Source organism: Ambystoma mexicanum, chromosome 6q, assembly GCF_040938575.1.
Source record: "Ambystoma mexicanum isolate Mex_15411 chromosome 6q, UKY_AmexF1_1, whole genome shotgun sequence".
Taxonomy (NCBI): Eukaryota; Metazoa; Chordata; class Amphibia; order Caudata; family Ambystomatidae; genus Ambystoma; species Ambystoma mexicanum.
This window is the reverse complement of record NC_090937.1, coordinates 496,199,377-496,216,066: the sequence shown is the minus strand read 5'-3', so window position 1 is coordinate 496,216,066 and position 16,690 is coordinate 496,199,377. Positions and strand designations below refer to the sequence as shown.

General features: G+C 45.1%; 1 protein-coding gene across 40 annotated transcripts in view; it reads right to left on the bottom strand.

Annotated features, from left to right (window-relative positions):
- ANK2 (ankyrin 2) overlaps positions 1-16,690 on the bottom strand; it is a 1,645,279-nt gene that overhangs the window by 732,517 nt on the left and 896,072 nt on the right. For all 40 annotated transcript variants that reach the window (XM_069630993.1, XM_069630997.1, XM_069630984.1 and 37 more), the window contains one exon: positions 8,510-8,611. In XM_069630993.1, coding sequence (XP_069487094.1) covers positions 8,510-8,611 — 102 coding nt within the window. The remainder of the gene's footprint in view (positions 1-8,509; positions 8,612-16,690) is intronic.

Below are 16,690 nucleotides of genomic sequence, written 5' to 3'. Positions count from 1 at the left end.
GATAACCATGGTGAAGTCAACATATGGGAGAATCACCTTGGTGGTAGGCCAGCAAAACGCTACACGGTGTCGGGACATTTCACCGACAACAATTGGTCGACAGGACATTTGGTCGACGTAATTTCGTCGAAAACCAAATGGTCGATTTTTTTTTAAATTTATATATTTATTTTTAAGGTTATAGTTTAGGGAAAAAAAGGGTTTTTTTAGAAAAAAAAGGGAAAAAATAAAAAAATAAAAAAATTCGACCATTTGGTTTTTGACGAAATTGGTTAGACCATTTGTCCAGTCGACCAATTTTTTTCGATGAAATGCCTGGTAACCACGCTACACTACAGTGGTCCCCTTGACCTACTCGTCTGCTCCCATCCCTTAGCAGAGAACAGGTAAGGAGCTCGGCTTGAGATAGGAAGTGAGGCCGGGTCATATCCCATAACTTTAGGACACATCCGCCTCCTCCCTTTTGCAGATCCGTGCATTGTCCAGCTAACAGGACTGACACGTGCCCATGCTATCACAGAACATTCTTCCCTGCTGCATCGCTCCCCTATGTATTCCTAGAATCTATTTCCAGCTTTCCTGTACTCTTATCATCCCCTGCTCATTGTCTTTCTTCCAACTGACTAAGGCGTGGATCTCCCCGGTGGGGGCCCAGCAGGCCACTCCACAGACAAGCCTGGGCTCTTCACAGCAGTGGTTGGGCACAGCTGTAAGTGATTTCAATCTGGCACACACTCAAGTCAAGCCCAACATGTAGTGCGTAATTGAAACCCTTATTTATTTTTATCTATAAGTTCAATATTCTGAAAGACATACCACTCGTATCACACCTTTCTCCTTGAAACCCCCCACCCCCGGTCACACTGAACCAGGAATCAGGCTAGTTTGCAAAGGTAAATATTTATTTATGTATTTAAAATGTAATCACAATATATTTTAATCGGTAAACAACGATCACCAATGGGGTGACAGAAGACTGAATGATATCTTTGATACACAATGAATCAAGTAATGAGCACAAAAACAAATGCAGCACAGAAAATAATACTTTTGAATTGGTGTAGAAGAGATGGCACTATGGTTAGGAGTTCCCCTTGCAACACCCCTCAACCCCCAATAGGCAATGTAAAGAGATGGGAGGAGAGAGCAGGTATTCAGGAATAGCACAAATCAAACAGAATATCAGTCCCACCATCCCCCTTCAAACACAAGAGAAAAACGGAATTGACTTTGCAGCTGTCATGATGGCTTTAAAATTGTCTTTGGAATTGACTGAGCAAAAACACCAAATGTGGTCAAAAATACTTAAATTGTTATAAATTCCTATGGGAGCCGCTTTGAACAGTTGCACACAATCACAAGCAATGGTTTCGTCAAAAGAAAACAATGGAAATCTTAAAGTCCAAGTCGGAAACAATTGAAAGCTATTTCACACGTGTAAAATTTCTCAGAATGTAAAATCACGACAAACTTTTCCTTACGCGATATTCGCTATAACGGGAGAATCGCAATGGGGTAAAGGTCGTTTTTATAAAATAGGCGCGAGAATGGAAAACAGAAATGCACTTTGAAAATGACAGATGGGTTGATTACAATAGATTATGACTATGAAAAAGCGAATGCTACAGATGGATCTTACAGTCACGTGATCAGCGTAACCAGCATGTTGTGGATACTCTACTTCTTCAGATGAGGATAGAGTCAGCGCAAAGATAGTTCTGGCAACACTATGGTTCTGAATTAAAATTGGGATGGGTTTGAGATAGTGATAAGACAATGCAAATATACTAGGGGTCACAGTTCTTCCTATTAATACTCACAGGATAAGTTATTAAATTGGACCGTCAGTTCTGGTCATGGATTGGATCTGGTCTAGGAAGAATAGCACATCAGGCATGGGATCGGGTCAGCGAGGCCGGTCACCGGATTTCCACAGGATCAGACCTCCTAGTCTGTGGGTAGTTCAATCAGTTGGATAGTGGGTTCCTGAGGCAAGCCTAGTGGTAGCAAGCCAGAGAATTTCAGGATACTAATTCAAAAGGCCTTCTCACACCACAGCGCTTCACTGGGTTGCAAGAATAAGTTTGAAGATTTAGGCCTTGCAGAAAATCAATAGTTCTCTACTGCTTGAAAGAGTCTTGGCATCTGGATCTGGAAGGATGTTAAAGCTGGATGTAGAATGCTGGCTCAGAGTGCTTCGCTGGAATCAGGAAAGTGAGTGGATCTGTGAGTCCCCATAGGTTGTCAGCTGTCTCTATTTATCCTTTAAAATGACATCACAAAATGGGTGTATGGGCCGGCTTAGCTAAGCTTGACCCTGTGAGCTGGGATTGGATCAAAACTTCATCTCTGCCTTGCATTTGAGTGATTGGATGAAGGCCGGATGATGTCACATTTTATGGTTTGCTTTACAATCCTTAGAAACTTCCCTTTAGCTGCCGGTCTCAAGATCGGATTTTATACTAAATACACATTTCTACATTGGTCACTTTTACACAAATCACACACAAAGATGCTGTATTTTATGTATCATCTGTTCCTCAAAAACCCGTAGCTGTGGGGTCTTGTCTCAACTTTCTACAGAATTGTGTCCTTTTTGCTATGAACACAATTTCCAAACTTTATGCACATTTCCACAAATGTGTGTGTTTAACATAGGAATGTGTGTGTACATTTTCACAATTCTAAGATTAATACATTTCACATAAAACTACATATATTGCCATTCCTGTCCAGAACATGTTACACGGTTCTGCCGCCTCTTAAAACGTGCAGCCAAAAATTAGACTAACAGATATGTCCTTGGTATATTTTTCACCATTTTGAATCACTGGTTAGGAGTCTTTAAAAATTGTTATTTGTTCATGCTTTACAGCAAATGGTACACCCCTTTTTCGCTCCCTGGAGTCTAGTAACATCCCCCTCCTTGTTTGTTCCTTCCAGGAGCCATTTACCACCCTCTCAGACCTCTGTTTCCTGGGCCGAAGGGCCTGCTATTGTTCATTCTCTTTCTGTAGACAAGAGCCTGGTTTAGCCCGCGATTCGAACCTCCCAGTGAGTTTCTGCTGAGAGGAAATCCCTCTCCCTGGAAGAAACCTGTTTCTCCAAGGATTGCAGCTCAGCCAAGCTAATTTATTCTTAATTAAAATCCAGGAAAAACCACATTTGTTGCATCAAACATAAATACAATATTTTCTCAGCTTTAACTCTGTGGGATAAAAAGCAACTGAGATCTGTATTCTTTTTAGCCACAATCCTTTTTATGTTTGCTGATCTGGCATACTTTTTAGTTTAGATCACTTTAAGGTTTCCTCGGTAACTCATCTGACAGCTGTCATTCAGGTAGCCTAGGGTACTGCACCCAGATTCTGACAGGGGCTGTCAGTTTACATACAATCCAGTTTTTCTGAAGAATGTTTTGCTTTTCACATTAGGACTTTGTATGTTTGCAATGCTTCATTAGATTACATGAACTTTAGCCAGGCACGATTTTGTTAAGAAGTGTTGTATTATAGGCATTTTGGAGCTTTTAGCACCAAAGCAAATGTCATTTGTAGGCACATTTTGGAGTTTTATTTACAAAGTGCTGCTTCTCTCTGTGCACTCTGTTTGCTGGTCATGGAGCCTACTGGCACATTTTCTGCAGTGTGTGCTCTATTCCACTACACATACACCGTGGGTGGCAGGTTATGCATCCCTCTTTTTGTGTGCCAGAGAACGTGCTTTTTGTAGGTTTTTTGGTAGGTTTTTGGCGTGCACAAGAGTTTTGCCGCCATTGTTGCAGTTCCTTGCACCATACTATCAGGATGATGCCGCACAGCATAGTGGAGTGGGCCAATACATCCCACACATCTAAAAGCATATTAACATACAATAAAATAATCTATTGGTGGTGCATATTGTATGTAATGCTGTAGTCGCCGCACTGGTATATTTTTCATATCTTCCTGTGTAGTGTGTTACAGATGGTGTGGCCAACGACTCGAATGTTCAGGAGGCATAAGAGGTTAGGTAGGGGGAAGGCACTTTGAGAGGGTTCCCATGTGCCCCCTCTGGGTAGCACATCACAGAACTTGTGAACACCCACAACCCTCAGAGTGTCTCTAACATCTTAGGTGGTGCACTCAAAGTGATTTTGTCACAGTTCCAAAATGCCACACTGGCCTATAGCACACTACTCAGGTAGTTGCACTGGTAGAGGTCTATGGCTGGCACTGCCACACAGATACATGTATGATGTGGGCTTCTCCATTGCTTGCAGCAGTTGTCATAGCTGGTGAGAAATGACAGTCTGATTCACTTCTATGTGGCCCTCCCCTGGTACATCTGTGTGCTCCATTTTTATGTTGCGTTTTCTTGCAACAATAAATCACGTGTGCTTCTCTGTGATTTGGTGTTCCCCTCCATTCAAAAATCACAGTTGCTTCTCTGTACGTTTCACCTCTGCTGCGCCTATTCATCCCATGCTCCTTTCTGTGATTGTGTGCTCTGCTCCACCAAAACAAATCATGACTGCCTCTTTGTGATTTTCAGTTACCTGAGGCCAGATTTGTCTAACAAGTGGGGCCTGAAGCTAATGTAGTTGGGTCCACCACAGTCACATTAATATCTGTAAATGCCCAAACAGCGTTTCTGTGGCCTTGCCCGCTCAGACCCTACCCGGTCTATGCCTCCTGCGCCAACAAATCATACATCCGTTTTTTGGATTTTTTTTTATCCTGAGCCCAACAAAAACGTACAGTGTCTGCAGTGATTTGCTGTACTCTTCGCCCAAGAAATCGTACGTGTGTTCTCCTGTGCAAAAAACATGTATAGCTCAATGTAAGTTCCTCTTTCAAAAAGTTGCCTTTCAGTGAATTTCTGCTCATCCATGCCAAAATAGATGTGTGTATTAATGTTATTTTGTGAGCCCTTCCACCAAAAAAGTCGGCATCACTATGCTTTGGTGTTGGTTTATAGTCTAGAAAAAATAACCTGTCCCTGCTGAAATCTATGCATATTTATAAAAGTGAAAGTTTGTGGGAGGCTGGGTTTGTGGCAAAGCGTTGTTCCTTATACAATTCCACACCGTTTCACCAATCTTCACCAAATTTTGCACAGATGCCTGTTGGGACCCTCCAGACAATATTGGCTACACGACATTTCAGCACCCCACACCATTCCCTGGATTTCAGCACAAGTCAAAATTTGTTTGTGTGTTTCGAGCTTGACAAAGCGTTGTTCCTTATACAATTCCACACTGTTTCACCAATCTGCACCACATTTTGCATAGTTACCTGTTAGGACCCTCCAGACATGACTGGCTACATAACATTTGGACACCACACCCCTTTCCCGGATTTCAGCACATTCACACATGTGACGGTTGCCTCAAATCGGCAAAACGTCAATGTGGTTGTAGAACAACCGGTCCCAACACGAGGAACAACAGTGGGACCTCGAAAACCATGTTTCAAGGCCTTGGGGTGCACAGTTTCCCAGATCAATGCACCGCAAAAAACTGCAGCACGCCAGGGTGAGGCGACAGGTGGGGAGAGAGCACAGAAGGTCCCAGTATGCAGTAGCACACCAACTCTCGCCTCCCCCCAACGTCTGCCCGGGGTATATCAGTCAGCCACACGCACCTGTTCCCAGCGCAGTTTGCTCCAAAGTGCAAAGTACATCAAGTGATAAGCGAATCGGAACAGCGACCTAGAGGATCATTGATTTTCAGCAATTGATGAGAGTGTTATCATGTCTGTCTAAACAACCCGTTCAGAGAATGGGTACTTTTGCTAGTATACAATACATCATAACACTATCTGGGGTCTTATCCTCAATATAGTTCTACTGTAATCCACTATTTGTCGAATCCTTAACTACACCTATTGTACATACAGGTCCTTCCCTAGAGTAGCCTGAGCTCTAACCTCTCATCACTGCCTCTGCAAACGAATAGCCAAGAATGATATAAAGTTCACAGCATCTGTCCTACTTGGACGTAAGGTAGAACCCCTAATTTACACAAACGTTTAAAAAAAGTCGAACAGCGCAGTCCGGTTGAACTCATCAAAATTTAATAGATACAGAGTTTGCCCAAATTGATTCACCCAAATGAACACATTTGATTGACACTTTCGTAAAACATCTTCTCCAGCCCCTTGATTTCTAGTGTCTTCGTATTCACTGTTCCCATGCACACGCTCTTCAGAAACGCACTGCTGTCTACAATCTTTTGCAATTCCCTTTAACAGGATTTCTTGGGTTATACTGTATTGTTGAACTTGCACAGAACAGCTGTGTATCCTTTCAAATAGTAAAGAAGTTTGAACACAACATTTCGGAAGTTCCAGAATATAGCAAGAGGCGGGATTCCCAGTGTGTGACCCTTCACAACACAAGCAGTGAACAAGAAGAGACAACGGCACTGCCAATCGCCTTGGCCCCCGAACGGGTTCCTTTCAATCCAAATACGCATGTGCATCGGATCTGCACGTCAGTGCCTAACTGCGTGTACTGCCTATTGCGCATGCGTCAGGCCAGAATGGGTGCTGTTACTGCTGAACAAGTCTAGAGCTGATGCACCATTATCAAAGCACTACCATGGTGCTCTGTTTCCTGGTCAGTCCTATCCACACAGCATCATAGGTCAAGCAGAGGTCATGCTGGCCTCAGCATTCATTCGTGCACATGTCTCTGTGGGGCCGGCAAGATGTGGATACAGCACAGGGTGTAGACAGGGACCGCTAAAGGCGTTGGAGGAGCAGAAGGAATTGGGGTATCTACCCAACATGCACTGATAAAAGCAATACTTTTAAAAACTCATTTATAGGGTAATGACCAGGCCTTCGCCATTGCCGGATACGGCCCCATCCTATGAAAGGTAGTCCATCATATATAAGCCGTTGGCATCAATAACTTAGGTACTCACACCACTGCCAGGTTTCCCCCATAAATATGGTCCCCCTACAGGATTGACATGCCCCCATACTTTCACAGAACATTATTTTCTTCCCTGCTGCTTTCCACCCATCCCTGTGTTTGTAGCATCCATTCCCCGTTTCCCATCCTCTTATCTTCCTCTGCTGACTAAGTTCTGGATACCCCCGACATGTGCAGAGTGCGCTACTCCACAGACACACCTATGCACTCTGAAACTACTACTATGCTGGTGGTTTGGCACAGTATGAAAGCGCATTAACATAACATAAATAGTCCAGCTACTCACACCATTACCAGAGATTGCCATCAAATACCCAGGTACTCACTCCATTACCAGAGATTGATATTCAATGACCAAGCGCGCGCATCATTGGCTGGGTGTTACCGAGGTGGGGAGGGAAAAACCCCTACTGCGGCAGTAGGCTTCGCTTGTCAAACTGTGAGATCATGCCCTGCTCTGCACCTGGGAGCATGCCTGTCACGCCATTCTGTGGTGTTAGTCAGGGGCGTTGCTAGGGGGGGCTAAGGGGGCTATAGCCCCTGATCTTTTGGCTGTAGCCCCTGATAGAATCTCAGAAGCTACAGCCAAAAGACTAGCTAGCCCCCAGTCCCAACAGTTCTAACATCAGCTTAGCCCCGGGTCTTTTCCAGACCTAGCAACTCCCCTGGTGTTAGTAGCCATGCCACAAGATCCTTTGCATGTAGAAGAATGCGCGATGTAGGAAATGTTTTCAATGCAGCTCTTAGCCCAAGATCATCATCTCTTTACATGGTACATGACAAAGGGTCTCATTACGAGTTTGGTGGTAGTTCGGTGGTAAATCTGCCAAACTCGATTGCAGTTACAGCCACTTGATCCCGTGGACATACCATCGGATTACAAGTGGCGGCGTGGTGGTTAAGTCCCCATTTTCGGAGTTCATAGGACTCGCTGGGAATTTTGATTTAACTACCGCTGGCACTAGTTCCGCCAGAGTAATTCTGTCAAACTTTGGCGGTAGGATGGTGGATTCACCTCCATTTTATCCTGAACGCTACACACATAATGAGGCGGCAATTGGTGTCTGCTACACCAACAGTCAAAACTAAAAAAAGAGCAGTTCTACTTTTGCAAAACAATATAATATGTTATGGTAAGGCACATTATGTGCAAAGAGCATGACAGTACATAACAAGAGTAGTAAATATCATGTTTGGTAGGCTAGCCAATACGTGTGTTGGACGCTGTTCTGGGCGATTTTACATGTTGAGGTCGTGTTGTGGGACATGGTGTACTGCATGCATGGATCATGCATGGGAACCTATGCAGGCTGTCCACCTAAAAAACCGCATGCGTGTCCTGCTAATCTCAGGCCTACGCCATACACGTAACAGTGTGGGAAATGGCATGCAGTGCCTGTGTCAAGTCTTAGTGTGGGCTAAGCACGGCGCTTTATGTTTCTAAAAGGATTATGGCAGGTGCGCCCCAACTCCTGGGGCTTATATTCAAGCGATAAAGAGGCGGCAATCAATGAAGGCGTGAGGGATATCGAGGGCCATGATGCATCTTACATCGCATTAGGCGCTATGTTATAATAACAGGCCTTACCTGATTGCATGTATTGATGTCGATGCCGCCTTTCAGGTATTCCACCACCTTGTCCAGGTTTCCGGCTCTGGCAGCGCGGAGGAAACTCGCATTGCTGTCCGACTGCAAAGAGAGAGAGGAAAAGAACATTCTGTGAGCTGCCACCTCAGATGACTACAGCAAAAGCAATGCATGCCACAACATTAGGGACGGGTGGTGTAGGGACACACAAGGCACTAAAAGGGCACAAGCCCAAGTGCACTCATTCTTTTTTTCACTAGGACAGAGCCACAGTAAGGTAATACTAGCCAGCTGACTGGGGCAGCAGAAAGCCACCCCATTGCATCATTTTGGCTGCAAAATATTAACAGTGGCACCATTATACGGGAGAAGGGCGCCACTATGTGCCTTTGCTTGGAGCATCACTGACCCTGGGTATACAACATCTACAAATTAGGCCACTCTGGAGGCGTAATCATTTGCAGTATACCTATAAACAGAAAAAGACAAGGGAGCTTATTTCTATCAACTCGTAATTTGACAGCGGGAAGCCATTACGTTAGTACTGCAAGGTAAATGGCTCCTTGTCACCAAATTTTCATCATTTGCATGGCAGAGTGCAACAATACAGGGCAAAAGGCGTACATGTGCCCTGCACTTTTGCACTCTGTCAATCAAAGTGAGTAAATGCTGCTTGGAATGCTCACTTGCCAGGCAGCGTTTACTTTGAATTGTGATCGCTGCTTAGCATTCGCAATTACAATTAAATGCTGCCCAACATGGTTGCATGTCGGGCAGCATTTAATTTTCATTGTGAACACTGCTTACCATGCGCACATGGTAAGTAGTGTTCACAAGTACAAATAAAGGCTGTCCGACAAAAATGAGCATGTCGGGCAGCGTTTAATTGTAAGTGTACATGCTGCCTGCCATAAGTGCATGGCAGGCAGCATGTACAATGGATCCCTATGGGGATTGCCTGGTTTATGCTGGGGCATAATGCTGGCAGCCCCCATAGCAAACTCCAGCTTTCCTGCCCCTCCTCTCCGCTACACTTATTATGGAAAATGAGCCATAACGTGAAAGAATGGTGTAAAAGCCTCAGCTTTATATTACGTGCTCATTGAACAACTTGCCAGTGCCAGGCAGCGTTTACTTTTAATTGTGATCGCTGCTTGCCATGCTCACATGGCAAGTGGCGCTCAAAATTACAATTAAATGCTGCCCAACATGCTTGCATGTCAGATTTCATTTAATTTTCATTGTAAGCAGTGTTCACAAGTACAAATAAACGCTGTCCAACAAGCGAGCATGTTGGGCAGCGTTTAAATGTAATTTTACCTGCTAGACAGAATGTACAATGGATCCCTATGGGGATCGCCTGCTTTATACTGGAGCATAATGCTGGTGGCCCCATAGGAAACTCCAGCATTTCCGCCTCTTCTCTCTGCCCCACAAATCCTTAAAAATGAGCTGTAACGTGAATGAATTCTGTAAAAGCCTCAGCTTTACGTTATGTGCTCATTAAACATTGGATGACTTGCAAGTGCCAGTAGTTCAGCGTACGCTTCTTTTCTTTTTTCTTTAAACAAGTTGGGAGGGACAAACCACCCTAAACATCTATTGCTGAGATGTAGCTCGTTTCATTTCAGATTACTTTGTGGACTTGCTGGGCATCCTGTTATTTACCAAACGGTGTATTTACACAACACATCATTCATAATTAATAGCATATTACTTAAAACTAAAGAAAAAACATCACAACTATAAAATAGCAGAAACTGCACACCACCTTACAACCCACGTTCAAAGGTGTGATGTCCAAATAAAACTGAAACACGCAAGTGGATTTTGAGCGTGGATATTTCATCACTGTGGTATTCTTGATTGCTAACAGGTCACTTTCGATATGTCTTGAAGGCTAAAATATGGTCCCGAGTAGAGTTTCAACCTGATTACATGGGGAATCCCCTGAGAAATAAAAATGATTGAATCGCGCGAATGAACAAGCACGCCACTTCATTTTGATTCAGCTGAAAGGCATTAAAGATGGGTCTTAAGATACCCAATACAGGAGCCGGGGCACCTGGCGTTGCATAGTATATGTCACAGCAGAATGTGAACAAAGTACACTTCACACCACTCTCACACCACTCCAGTAAGCCCAGATGAATTGAAAGGCCCCATGCTTATCAATAGAGTTTGGAAAGGAAATGCTGGAATAGGAGGGTAAATCAAAGCATGTCTTAAGCCTATTTCTCAGACTGTATTTGTATTTATTTGAAGAAGATGTGAGGAATCTGAGGGCGTCCTGACTTCTTTTCCCCAGATAACCTCCTCCCAGGTGGTCAAGGAAAGGCTGTCACTATCAGATCCTGACCCTGGGGTTGGATATGTGAGGGAGGACTACCTGGGTGGAGGAGAATTAGGGAGTGGAGGTAAGGCACCCTTGGGTGAGATGCGGTATCCCCCATTTCTCCCAGTCCGACATCCTCCAAGCCTTTTTAGGCTATTGCCAGTCCCTTACCTATTTTTCCAATAAAACATCCTCCAATAGATACCAGTTAGGTACTGGGACAAGGAAGAGACAAACGAGAGCAATATGTTCTCTTTTTATTGACCCACACACATACACACACCATTTAGGTACTGAGACGAGGTGGAGGTAAGGAAGAGCAATGCAGAACTCCCAAGCCAGCAATGCGCGGTCCAGTCCTTTTTGGAACTATCAACCTGGCGGGAAGTTTAAAAGCAGCAAGAACGGTGAAAATGGGGTCAGCAGATCTATGGACTGCTGGACAAGAGCAGACCTCTCCTGGAAGGCAGCAGGGCAGACGGAGTGCTCGAGAATCCCAGGTAGATGCACGGTATTCAGCCGGAAGCAGGGCTGAAGGAAGCTGGAGGCCTGAGCTGGAGAGAGAATCGGCGTGACCAGGCAAAGCTGCAGAGCGAGGCCCGATCTGCAAGAAATGCATCAGTGGTGTGAGCAAAGCCACAGAGAGCTGGTTTGGAGACGGAGCGAGGCGCCGCATGAGAACGAGAGAGCTTGTGGCGGCCGGAAGCCTCACTACAACGTCGGAAGAACCAACCAGTGAGTCAAGCTAGGCAGGGGGCCATCAGGACGGCATGTCCGACCTGTGAGAACTTTAACGAATGCTGATATAAATGAAAGCACGCACTTTTGAATACTGAGTCGAATTAAAGCAAGCATTTTGAGTACTGATCCGAAATGAAAGTAGGTATTGTTGAATACAGATCTGAATGAAAGCAGTTTTTGTGGAACCTCACAATATAAAGGAACTGTGTACTTTGAGAGAGCTAGCATTGGCAACAGCCAAAAGAATAAAAAGGAGCTGTGTAACTTGGGAGAACAAGCATTGGCAAGAGCCATACGTGTATGTGAAAGTGCAACAAGTCAATATTGGCAGAACAAGCAATGGTAAAGCATCATGAGGATGTGAAATGAGAAATAAACCAAGTACCACTGTAGAGCTGAAGCAGTGGCAACATGCATATGAAAGAGAAGCAAGTCAGGTGTGTCAGTTGCGTGACCTGTAATGGGTGGACCGTGTGGTCCGACAACTGTGCCTAGACCGAGGACACCCACCTATGGAAAATCCACTTAAAATACCTGCAAAGAAACTTGTGATGACTATAAAGGAAATCTTGTGTTAACTGAAATTAAGGAACTGAACTTTGTGAAATTGGCAACAAACCAAGTCTTTCAACCTTTCCCAAATCACGATTCTTTATAATACGTTTGTAATATACAATCAACCTCATTGTTTATATATAAGCATGCACATGTATATATTGTACCTCCACTTAACAATAATAATACGTTTGTATTATAAAGAATCATGATTGGGGAAAAGTTGAAAGACTTGAAAGCTTGGGGAACAGAACCCCTTTCCAACCAAGAGCTGGAAAAAGCTTGGAACTGTTATTTGAACACTTATTATTTTGATGCTGACATCCCTGCACATAATATACCAATATACGTAAGGGCGAGTAGAGGTTTTGGACACAGAGACATTTTCTTTGGACTTCCTGACATACACTATCCTTAGTTTCATTTAGGAAGGGAAGTCCCACCTTAGCATAGGGCCTGCTAGGCATTTTACTACCCCTCTTTTTGATTTAATAAAAGTTTATAGCCCAAACTTTAATTCAGTTGTCTGTGTTTACTTCATGACGCCTTCGCAAAGAAAGATGTCAATTTTGATCAGAAATGACTTACACTAGCACACTTACAAATGTGGAGGCAGTCCCGTGTAGGGTGCCGGTACAATAGCACAAAGATGGGACCAAATGGTCGGTCAGTTTATAAGGGTGTAAAAAGTGGGACAAAATCAGGAACCAAACAAACAGGGAAAAAAACAGTCTAGAAGAAAACAAGTGATTCACAAAGATAACATTAACCTAAGGGGGCAAGTGCTTTAAATGCAGGAGTACTACTATCTAAATATACAAAGCATCACTGGGGGCAGTGGTGGGGTTAGGCAGGGAGGATGGGGTGAGGGCAGGGGATCTCCCTCTTTACTAGTAAGTGAAGTGTAAGCAGAGTTGGGAAGACAGCCCCAGTTGGGCTGCCTTTGATTTTCGATCAGCAACGGGTTGCAGGGGAAAGGAGAGGAATTACAGGGAGGCCATGGGACAGTGCGGTTGAGTGCAGAGGAGAATCAATGGGAACAAAGGGCGAGTAAACAGAGATACACTCAGACATTAATGAGGAGCAAGACCATTTTGGTTTTGATGAATGACTGCATCATACATGCCAGGGTACACTTGCAATAAAAGTTAAGAATCTTGATAAAATAACCTCACGGGACAAAAAAACTACAGTCTGCTTGCTGGGTGCAAACGGCCCAGAAAGTACCCGCCGGATCCGGCTGACGCTGGTCATTTTCATGGCCTACTTTAATTGGATGGATCGAGGCATACGGTTTGCTCGCTCGAGGGCATGCATAATGAGTTCTAAGCGCATGACTCTGCATGGGGTGCGGAACATTATACACAGCTGCAGGTGTAAGGGGGCATGCACGATGACCTAAAGGCAACACCAGTCACAAGACACGGCTTAATATGCAAGACTTGTGAAGGTCGAGCTCTCGGACACATGTTAATGGACCACCGTAGGAATGCAAGCAGAGACTAAGCAACGCAAACCCTGACCGCCACGGTCACTGTGTACCTATAAGCACGCACATGTATACATTCTACCTCCACTTAATGTCCATACCCACCAAGCTTTCTCCACGGCTCGTGCTATCTGCATACCGTTGCCTTTATCAGTATCTTGCTGCTAATGCTTTTTGTTGTAACTGTCATGCTTAGCCCTACACTGCGAACTCTTCAACTGCACTTGTATTGTAACTAGCGCCTAGAGGACTCTGGGTTTTGTGCTTTGCTAAAATTGTAAAAGTAAAATAAAATGAATTCCCATATCTCAGCCTATGTAACACTGAGCCTGTCGGTGGGCCTTCCAGTCCTGCAGTCTCTCTGGTAGCGTTTTACATGCGGGTCCTCCTTAGATGCAGGTCCTGTGGTCCTGTGCACAGTGTCGCTAGTCATGCCGTTGCATGTAAAAGTCACATCTGCTTACTAAGAAGTCACAGGTTTGGTAGGCACGGGCTAGACTCAAGCTCGCTCATCACCAGGGCTTGGCTAATCACAGGCCGGTAGGAGCCAAATTCTCCCCTGCGGGGAGTATGAGTATCGAGGTTTGTACCATGGGATGGGGTACGGTCTTTGGTTCACTCCAATGATTATGGTGTGCGAAGAAGCCTACACAAGTGGGAAATAAGCAGAGAAAGGGGATGCGCAAGGAAGGAAGAGTGTGGGTCAAACAGTGGGGAGAGTAGCTTAGTAGCACCTGAGGAACAAGCCCCACGGTGATGTTTTGGGTTCTATGTCATTTCATCGATGAGCGTAATTTCGATGGGTTTTTTTCCTGAGTATTTTTTTTACCGAAAAAACACATCGAAATTGATTTTATTTTTAGTTTAGGGGGTTTCCCCCCGCCAAACCCCCATCCCCTATTGTGTTTTACCTATTCCGACCACCCCACCCCTTATATATACTGTTCCAACGCCTCCTCCACCCTATATATTTCGATGAGTTTTTTGGGTAAATTGTACTCCGAAAAAAAACCATTGAAATTACACCAGTCGATGAAAGAACGCTATACCGATGTTTTGACGATGCAGTTAGGGTACACAGAATGTACTCATTGTAATTTCATTAGTCTCACTGCAACAACCAACAGACCCAGAATAATGCTTTCTCCCAGAAAATTCCCACCTGCGTGCCATTGGGAGGAGGTGGAAAGGGGGAAGGAAGCAAGGGCTTAGGGCACTTCACATCAAGGCGTTTTTATCATTGAAATGGACTGCTTTTTTTTGGCAGAGTGCCAAAACAGGTTCAATAGTTTGAAATAATGCAGCAATGGTTTCTGTTTTAGCCGGTGCCCACTGGGTTTCACCCCTCTCGTCCTCTGAGTGTGCGCCCGTGCGCCACCACAGAATCAGCATCTTAGTTGGATCAGACACCAGAGTATAACTAAGCCTCTAGGGAGCTTGCGCCCGGTTTCCATTTGGAGGGCGAAACCCCTTGCCTGGGCAGTAGTTGGCAGATAAGCCAGCAGGTCCTTTGATAGTTGTCAAGCATCCTGGCACAAGAAGCAGGGCAAAATAGAGGGGCAAACCTTCCTTTTCAAATATGCTGTAATGCCTACGTCCAATGGGGTGAGAATTTGCCTATTCCCAAACTCCCCATCTGTGACTGCTGTGACATGGCAAATCCAAGAGGAATAGACAGCAGGTGCGGCCTGGAGACAGTCCAGAAGCATGGCAAGCCTATACTATTCCATGCAGGCCAAGGGGGCACACATGCCGGCCTTGGAGGCTGAAGTCATTGCATGTTTCCCAACATGAATATTCATGAGGTCAACTTGCCTCCAATTGATGCACATTGGAAATCATGTACATAGCCGTTGGTTATATGGAATGCCTGAGAGGTTTAGAGGCCAGAGTCCCCGAGTAGTGCAGCACTGCTTCAGACGATGCACTTGTGGTGACTGTAAAGGGAAGGCTGTGAAGGCTGCACCTGGAATCTATAAAGCCTCATGGCTCCAGGTAATCAACTCAGGGGAAGGGAAATGTTGCATTGAAATATATTCTGCGTGCTTGGAGCATGTCCAGATTCTGCAGCAAAGGTGTCTCATGCATGCATATTTTGTGCAGGCATGTTTTACCCGCTGCCTCACCTCCCGGGAGAGGATCCGGCCTGGATCCCGGCCACACCCCAATGAAATCCTCATGGCTGCAGCTTGGCTTTCACAGCCAGGCCTGTGGCTTCAGAGGGGCTGCCCTCCAGCAGAAAAACGCAAGGACACCATCCTTGTGTCCCATGGTGCATCGCTCAGAAGCGTCACTCGTGCACCCTAACATTACAGGGATTCTTAGAAGCCATTACTCAGCTGTGTTTCCTGGAGCTGCATAAGTACAGGCCATGACTTCTCTCTATAACGGTGGTCCACAGTCGCTCAGCGCTGCAGACTTGTGCTTTGGCGCCCAAGACTTCTGCGCATTGTGAATCACAAACACACACACAGCACATTCTGCTTCCAGGGTCTGAGGTGTGACTCGGAGCTCGAAACACACACACACAGACCCCTAGGATCAAGCGCTGCAAAGTCACCACAAGGCGCCATGAACGAACGAGCGGCAGCGAACTACCACTGCAGGCCAAAGGGATAGAATTAGAGCTGAAGACAGGTCAGATCAGACCTAAGCAACACATCAACGAACACACTGATGACATGGTGTGGTCTACAGATGAGTGACAGGCTCAGTCCATGATAGGTGTTCACACTGCATGCAAAGGGATGTTATATGCCACTCGGCGCACCTGTTCTTATTGCCAATTACTGAATCAGTTAAGGTGGTCGTGTTTATTTTTGTAAAATTTCAAAAAAAGGTAGCAGGCGCTCCTCTGCAGAAAGAACATGGCATGATAACCTGTTCTGAGAGGAGAGTTTGCAGCGCACGCTTTTTGCTCACTGTACCTTTCACAGATGGGAAATAACCATTTGCATATCAGTCTTTGTCCCGCCCACATGGGCAGTCCAGCACCGAAATGCTATGGCAATTCTCTTCTGAGCAAGAAGTCCTGTGGTACTCTTGTTCAGAAGGGAATTGC